Here is an 8,169-nt window from a genome sequence, read left to right as displayed (position 1 = left end):
GCTGTAAAGGGGGAACCAACTCCATAATAACGGCCATGATTTTGGAATGAGATGTTCGAAGAGCAGGTGTCCACATACTTTGTCATGTAATGTACTTTAGGGCCATTCAGATCACGGCTGTGAAAATTTGTATCTGTCACCCTCAAGCTATCTAGAAGAAACGGAGTTCATGAGATCAGTGCTTTTCTCTAGCATGGTCAGACATCACAATACAGTCACTATCTGCTTGCCATCTAGAATGGATACAGTACAAGCTGTCAAAACATGTTTAATACAGTTTGAGCTGGGTTGAGCTTTAATTTATGTGTGTCACTCCACCCAAACAAGTCCCTGTCAACACCTTTGGGAAGACAGACAGGGCAAACCAGTTACCCAACCCTCACCAGCTTGTTAAGAGGGATGGTTTCATGTGCTGCGCAGTAAAAGCAGGCAGAGAAACATGTTTGGTAAATGGTGAGTATATCCAGGCCATAAAATGCCTTCATGGATGGGATGGCCTCATGAAATTAACTGACACTTTTCCTTCCAATAGCGGCGACTCCAATCAATATTTAGGTTGTGTTCAAGACGACAGCTGGTAGTTTCCAGTACAGATTCTCTTACTGCATTAGGTATTATATACACCGCACTACTAACAGTGGAAGAAACCATGAAGCCAAAATAATCATAAATGAAATCAGCCAGGTCAGAGCCTTTCCTAGGATTGGAAAGCAGACAACACCTGCAAGACAATGTGCACATTTGCCTCAGCATATTGAGTTTAATAAAATGGGTATCTGCAGACATCCTTGCGCAGTGTTAGCCATCTGGTCAATGAGGGAAATTGAACTGGGTACTGTCTGCAACCTGCCACTAAGGGCAGAGGTTGTTTAATCTTTGATTCACAAAGGCACATCAATAAGCTGACAAAGTCACAATAGCACAAGGGGTGTTGTGCAACATGAGGCCAATGAGAATCCCCAGAACTCCTCAAAATCTTATGATTTATTTTTTTAATCTCTGAATGAAGTCTTTAAATCCAAGTACACTAGTACATTGATGTTACATAACTGCAAGCCTCAACATAAGCGCTACATAGTCAAGTGTAATAGGAAACCGTGAGCATTGACTAATTTAAGCAATTGACCATGTTCATATATCCCTCTAGACAAAATATTAATTCCATACTGCTCCTGAGAATGAATCAATTTACCTGTTGAGGCAAAGTGGAACAGACTTAAGCATTTTCTGAAACTCGTGTAAAGAATAAGACAACAAGATAGGTATTTTTGGTTTTTATTGCGAAAGGCCATGCAGTGCCTCCCAGTTAAGATCTTAACATATCACTTTAAATGGTACAGGTGGGACAAAACAATACATCTGCAATAACTAGTACAAAATAAGACTAAACGTTACTGAGGAATGTAACAAATTAAATAAGTAAAAGAAAGCAAAATTGTGCGCCATCGCTATTGCTGCGCTGCAGGACCACCCCGCCACAGGGACTTTAGAGGTTCAAAAATTGGTTGAACCCTAGTGTAAAAAATTAAACAGTACATTTTTGTAGAGTATAGGACTAAGACAAAAAAGCAATAATTTACCATCTTTACTTTCATGTTTACTGTGGGAATTGAGGGGGCATTGGGTAAGGCACCATGGGCTGTGGTGCTTGCTGCTGTGTGAAGGGAAACTGTTGATGGCTCATGCCACTCTGTGCACCGCCTTGGTTGGCACTAAACTGTGGGGCCTGGAAGTTCTGCGTTGGGAACACCCCGGCCTGGCTGGCACCATAGTTTGACTGGCCGTTGGTGCCGTAGCCGCCGCCAAAACCATTGCCGCTTTTGTCAAAGCCACTTGCCCCATAACCTCCACTCTGTGAATTTGTGCCAAAGACTTTCTTTGGTCCACTGTCGAAACCTCTATCGTTTTCCCTGTCCCTAAAGCTACTGAAGTCACGCCTGCCCCCGGAGGAGTACCTGTCCCGGCGGTCATCCCTAAATCCACTACCACCTCTGCCTCCCCTTGAATGACCTGAAAGGAAAAACAAGAACAAATTAGAATGGGCTTTCATGCTAGTTCAAGTGATATGAAATGGGTACATGGGAAAACACTGTAGGGGTAAATAAATGGCTAACAAAAATTAATCAAGATCCCATAGCTTTGACTGTGCCAAACCCATCCACGTCAACAAAAAAAGGGGGGGGAAAAAAATGGCTGCAGCTGAACCACAGTTCCTGTATCTCACCAATTAGATTTACCTCCTCTGTCCGCCATCTGGAGGAGTTTAGGGTTGATGGCCTGGTTGGCCTCACGGAGCACAGCAACGAGGTCGCTGGCCTGCCTCATGTTGTTGGGGGTGAAGAAGGTGTAGGCTGTGCCAGTCTTTTGGCTCCGGGCAGTTCTGCCAATGCGGTGGATATAGTCCTCAGAGTTGTTGGGGTAGTCAAAGTTGATGACAAATTTCACATCTTCAACATCTGTAGGATGTGTTGCAGTGTGGCAAAAAAAGGAGCGCACAAAGATGCACACCACAACAGCCAGACCAAAAGAGCAAAGTTAGTACAACCAGTCACTGGATGTAGCTGGTTTTTCCACTAGGCTGTAAAGAATAGTATTAGATAACTCCAGAAAGGCTAAATCCGTGGGGATACTACGGTGGGAAGAGAGAAACGATGCACACTCCAAATGCTTCCAATCCAGATAACCCCTCAATTCTCAACAGCCCCCTCCCCCAAAAAGGATCAGAAGTCTTACCCTAAAGGAGTATGCATTCACTAGTCCATTCCCATTGCAGAAAACTCCCCACACAATGTCAAGTGACTGCAGGGTGCTTCTACACAGTAAGGCCACTATGCGCACTGTTGCCTCTTCATGTGCCAAAACTAGGGCCTTATGGTGATAATGAAGGCCCTTTCTTCCCACACACTCATAAGAAGCTCGCTATAAAGGCAACGTCTTGCCAAGACCATAAACAATTGGGGAAAGCTAAAAATGGAGCCACTTACTCCTGTGACCCATAACAAAAGTACCCCCAGTCTCAAGGCAAGATATTCCCAGAACCAGTGTTCACGTGATCAAATGTCTCTCGTTGGCAGGTCTCGACATGACTTGAAACACAGGTGAGGGAGGAGTGCGAGCTTGGATTTTGTCCCCAGCCAACTGACATGACCCACTGACACTAAGCGCCAGTAGCCATATCATTACAGAGGTGAACGTGTAATGGGACTTACAACTGGTCTCAAAACAGAAGTTTAGGATACTGCCACATTTGTCACACATGCTTTGAGAAAAGCGACACCTTCCAGAATTCGATGACTTGCAATACAATGCCCAAACCGACATGCAAGACATGGAAACAGCAGAGCCTGGTGGAGCCATGAGCTTGGGTGTGAAGCAGTCCAAACCGATGCCAGAGAACAGCTGCATTTACAGGGGTGCGGCAGCTAACCCTCATTTAGGCCCCCATTTGGGCAGCCCAGCGTGATATTCAGCACTCGGGCCCCGCCACCTCTGTATGTGACTGGGTGATGTCCCAGTCAGGACACCTCCAAGAGTCCTCCTTCCCCCTCTGGAGACCTGGGCGTGTCATGCCAAGGCCCTGCCTCAAAAGACCGCTCCTTCAGATAGGGGAGAAACTCAGAAGGCAGAAGAGTTACAGAAAGAAACACTTTCTTTCAGAAAAAAAGTTGGTACAAGGGACCAAGGACAAAATGAAACTAACCTAGACCCCTGGAGGCGACATCTGTGGCAATGAGAATTGGCGCCTTTCCAAACTTGAACTCTGAAAAAGGAAAAGAAATTGATAGCTGGCCATAAAAGGGTGTCATAAATGGTTCTTGTGATAAACTCACCATTGAGCACCCAGTCCCTCTCCTGCTGGCTCTTGTCTCCATGGATGCCCATTGCTGGCCAACTAAAAGGAGCAAGTGTCAATTGAGTCCAGTGAAACAAATGATTAATACTTTGTTCTTTAAACCCGGGGTAATGTCACTTACCCATCCCGCCTCATCCTCCTAGTGATCTCGTCACATCTCCTCTTGGTCTCTGTAAAGATTATGGTTTTGTTCTCCTTCTCACTCATGATCTCCTCTAGAAGGCGGAGGAGTCTGGAAAGGCAGGGAAGAATTCAATTAGTGACTTGACAAAACAAGCGTCTTATTTTCCACCCATTACATATACAGAAATGACAGGTCGGCAAGGACTCACTTGTCTTCTTTCTCGCCATCATTGCAAACATCCACGATCTGCAAGATGTTGTGGTTGGCACTCAGCTGCAGAGCTCCCACATTAATCTGGACGTAGTCCTTCAGGAAGTCCTCTGCCAGCTGGCGCACCTCTTTGGGCCAAGTGGCACTCCACATCAGCGTCTGTCGGTCAGGCTGGAGAGAAGGAACATGTCAGAATTTCCCTTGATAACTGTCCCCAAGTGAGATCAGTAGACTAACACATCACGACAGAACTCACTCTGATTTGGTCCACAATTTTTCGGATTTGTGGTTCGAAACCCATGTCGAGCATTCGGTCAGCCTCATCCAGTACCAGGTAAGTGCATCTGCGCATGTTTGTCTTTCCTGCCTCCAGGAAGTCAATAAGCCTGCCAGGTGTGGCAATGCAAATCTCCACACCTATAATAAACAATCATGAGCACCAAATTCCATAGATTCAAATCAGCCAAATGCATAGAGCAGTTGTGGAACTTACCTCTATCCAGGTCACGGAGCTGTGGCCCTTTGGGCGCACCCCCATAAACACAGACAGACTTCAGGCGAGAAGCTCTGCCATACTCTGCTGCCACCTGCTGGACCTGCTGAGCCAGCTCACGGGTCGGGGCAAGCACTAAGCACTGAAAGAAAGGTTGAATACCATAAACCCATGTTGGGTGGATGAGAGGTTAAATACAAGTCTTTGAATAACCATGGGTACTTACAATAGGGCCATCTCCACGTTCCAGGAAAGGCTGGTGATTAATGTGCACGATTGCTGGCAACAAGTACTGCAGGGGGGAAGAAATGACATTGCATTAAAGTAGAAAGGACTATCAGTCCTCTTATTTTTATGAGCAATTCTAAGTTGTTGGAATAGTCAATGCTAATATTCTCAACACTTACCGAGAGAGTTTTCCCAGAGCCCGTCTGTGCAATACCAACCATGTCCTTGCCACTCAAAGCCAGTGGCCAACCCTGTGCTTGGATCGGTGTTGGTTCTGACCAGCCGGCTTTGTTAATGACATCCATCACGTAGGCTGTGCAAAAGTGAAGGGGTTACATGAAAACTAGCCCAGATTGAAGACGAGTTTGGATCAGAAATAAATATTTCAACTGAATGTGTCAGATATTAATGGATGTGCCTACTTGGAAAACTGGCTTCATGGAACTTCATAATTGGATTAGGGCAGTCCCTTCCCTTCACAGTAACCGCTTTAGTACTTCTGTACTGTGCAACCTCTTGCTGCAATGTAACATGGACTCAGATCAATTGGCATGGCAATGCAAAAGACAACTACAGCAAATGGCCATTGGGGAAAAAAAGGAACATGTGCAAGAACACATGCCAGTAGCCATTACTTAAAATGTAATCCAAATCAGCTGGATGTTGACCACTAGAATACATACCGGAGATCTCCGAGTAACATCTGGGTGCTCTTGGTAAAAGTTCTTTTCAAATTTAGAGAGTTCGTCAAGGTTCCAGTGCTTCTTGCGCAGTCGATCACCGGGATTACCAAACTTCCCCCCACCACCACCACCTCTTCCACCGCCTCCAAAACGAGGTGGTCCACTGCCATATCTGGGGAAGTGAATGGTGTAATGTTAGTCACGCCAACCAATGTAAAAGAGATGTAGGTTACCAGTGGATATACTCGCCTGAGTAAACGCCAAGCGAAGAAATTTACATTTTAGATTTAACAGAAAAGCCTCGTGACAACTAGCAGTCATCGTACACATTACCCCAACGTCAATACAATGCAGAAGGTACTGCCAGCGTTTTAAGTTAAACAATTTAGAAGAAATGCTTGACTTTTTGGACTCTGCGTCACGTTAAAACAGCCATCTTAAGTATATCCAGCAGAGGAACAATGGGGGAAAAAAAACCGGCCGGCATTTTGTATCCGCATTCAATGCCACATGGCGTACAAATACATTTAGTCCGCTAGTTTACCGGTTATCGGACACAATATTAATGTTAATCTTAACGTTGTGAAAATGTGATAACGTAAATTAGAACACAACAGCTGACTAGCTGGTTCGTATTTTAATAAAACAGGCCTCCAGTTAAGAATTTTCGGATTCAGATCAGGCCTCCTGCTAGTTTCATAACGAAACGAGGCCTTTAAAAACGTTTATCCCTTTGATTCTGAATATGCCGGTGAACTTCAAAGCTACAAATTTCGATATTAACTTTTAAAAATGGAAACTACGACACTCTTAAGGGGGGGGGGGGATATATGTAGGTAGCTACTGTGCGTCATGTCAGCCATTTCTGGCGAGAAAACACGAGGTGTTAAATTCGCCTAAAATTCTTTCATTCAGACACTTACCCTCTATCTCTACCACGATCTCTGTCAGAAAATCCAGGCATCTTGTAAACAAAGTGTATAAATAAAAACGATAAATAAACTACGCCTGAAAATCCGATATCAAACCCGAACTGCGGTGATGATGCTGAAATGCCGGTGAACTCAAAAAAGAGATTCGGGTTTTATTGCATGAGGAAGTGTCACGTTCCGTCTGAGTGAAGTATTAATCCGCGGTGAACTGACTACACCGCAGCACATTGCGTAACGTCACATTCAAAGCTTTTTGGAAGGAAAACGTGCATATTTTGCGTCTATGTTTCGAAAATGGTGTGAAACGGAGGAGCTAATTTGTCGCAATGTGTTTATAATGTTAAAGGCGCCTTATAGATAACGTATATGTATCCCATATGAAAATCCATTATAAAAAAATGTTTTGAAACAAATGCTATTCCAAATGGAATCTCTAATACGACAGAATGCTATTGTGCACAACTTGTGGCATTTAGCTAGGTATTTTGTATAGTCAATTTATCACATTTGATCAGCTGTATCACAATAACCACGTTTCCATCCAGATTTACACGAGTAAATTCATACCGTATTAACAGCTGTGATATAAATGCCGACGGTGTGTCCGTACAATTATTTATGTGAGAAATTCACGCGACGATATGGTATGACTCGGGAAACCATTCAGTTTATTGGGCTACATATGAAATGAATTATTATGAACTTCACAGGTTGGTAAAAGTGCACGGTGATCTTGATGCTCCTTTCCAATAAATATTGAGGGTCTAATTCTGGTGACATGATGCTTGACTGCAGTTTGACAAATAAACAAATTCTCGCTCTTAGGTGTATCAGAGCGATATATTTAGACATAGCTCTCTGGGTGTATCACTTGGGATTATTTAATGGAACCTGTTGGCGAAAGCATATGTACAAAAAAAAGAAACAGTTGTGATCCGGTTGATTCTTTTACCATAAGTGACGTCAGAGCTCAAAGAAAGCACATCCAGTGAAAAAACAATATGGCTAGACGGCAGTCTCAAACTAGTGCAGTTGATTTGCAGGAAAATCGCCCTAAAATGAGAATTCCGCTGATTACTTTAGCGTAAAAGATGGTAGACCTAAAGCCACTTAATAATGTCATGTTTTTAATGAATAATAGACTGTAAAGGATGTTTTTTTAATTGGAAAAGCTACTCTGTAATGTGAAAATGTTGATTTACAGTAAAAAGTCCCTAACCTCCGAACTTGTTAGTGTAGTTCTGGTGTAGTTGTCTCTATTTTTTTCTCACTAAAATGCCTTTAATAGACTACTGCCGTTAATTACTGTGCCTCCTGAAAGTATTCACCAATGGTGACTTTAAAACAGTTACTGAGTTTAATGGCTGTGATCGAAAACTGAGGATGGACCAACAACATTGTAGTTAATCCACAATACTAACCTAATTGACAGAGTGAAAAGAAGGAATCCTGTACAGAATACAAATATTCAGAAACCTGCATCCTTTTTGCAATAAGGCACTAAAGTAAAACTTTTTTAAAAAGTGGCAAAGAAATTAACTTTTTGTCCTGAATACAAGCATTATGTTTGTGGCAAATCAAACAAATCCCATTTCTATCACAGCCAGTAAACTCTGTAACTGTTTTAAAATAAGCATTGGCCTCAT

At 43.3% G+C, this 8,169-nt stretch overlaps 1 protein-coding gene across 2 annotated transcripts; it reads right to left on the bottom strand.

Moving 5' to 3' along the window:
- Nucleotides 1-1,259: 1,259 nt before the first annotated feature.
- Nucleotides 1,260-6,710, bottom strand: LOC109893531 (probable ATP-dependent RNA helicase DDX5). Of its 2 annotated transcripts, none has more exons than XM_020486776.2 (13): nucleotides 6,515-6,706; nucleotides 5,592-5,763; nucleotides 5,331-5,427; nucleotides 5,088-5,221; nucleotides 4,907-4,972; nucleotides 4,681-4,822; nucleotides 4,444-4,604; nucleotides 4,186-4,358; nucleotides 3,975-4,085; nucleotides 3,831-3,892; nucleotides 3,701-3,760; nucleotides 2,238-2,456; nucleotides 1,260-2,010 (listed from the first exon to the last, which is right to left on the bottom strand). In XM_020486776.2, the coding sequence occupies exons 1-13, from the start codon at nucleotides 6,553-6,555 to the stop codon at nucleotides 1,598-1,600; spliced, it is 1,851 nt and encodes a 616-aa protein (XP_020342365.1). In that variant the 5' UTR covers nucleotides 6,556-6,706; the 3' UTR covers nucleotides 1,260-1,597. The 2 variants fall into 2 exon arrangements, with proteins under 2 accessions (XP_020342365.1, XP_020342366.1); XM_020486777.2 differs by having other exon boundaries at nucleotides 1,266-2,010; nucleotides 2,225-2,456; nucleotides 6,515-6,710.
- Between the last annotated feature and the right edge of the window lie 1,459 nt (nucleotides 6,711-8,169).

Source organism: Oncorhynchus kisutch, linkage group LG6, assembly GCF_002021735.2.
Source record: "Oncorhynchus kisutch isolate 150728-3 linkage group LG6, Okis_V2, whole genome shotgun sequence".
NCBI lineage: Eukaryota > Metazoa > Chordata > Actinopteri > Salmoniformes > Salmonidae > Oncorhynchus > Oncorhynchus kisutch.
Note: the sequence above shows the minus strand (reverse complement) of the source record. Positions and strands in the feature narration are given on the sequence as shown.

What these genes read in the sequence shown, in the direction of transcription:
- LOC109893531 (XM_020486776.2), bottom strand. Translation starts at nt 6,555, where the DNA reads ATGCCTGGATTTTCTGACAGAGATCGTGGTAGAGATAGAGG. An exon ending in AGGAGGATGAGGCGGGATGG is followed by an intron (nt 3,893 to 3,974) that starts GTAAGTGACATT and finishes TGCTCCTTTTAG; the next exon opens with TTGGCCAGCAATGGGCATCC. An exon ending in CCAGATGGCGGACAGAGGAG is followed by an intron (nt 2,011 to 2,237) that starts GTAAATCTAATT and finishes TTTTCCTTTCAG; the next exon opens with GTCATTCAAGGGGAGGCAGA.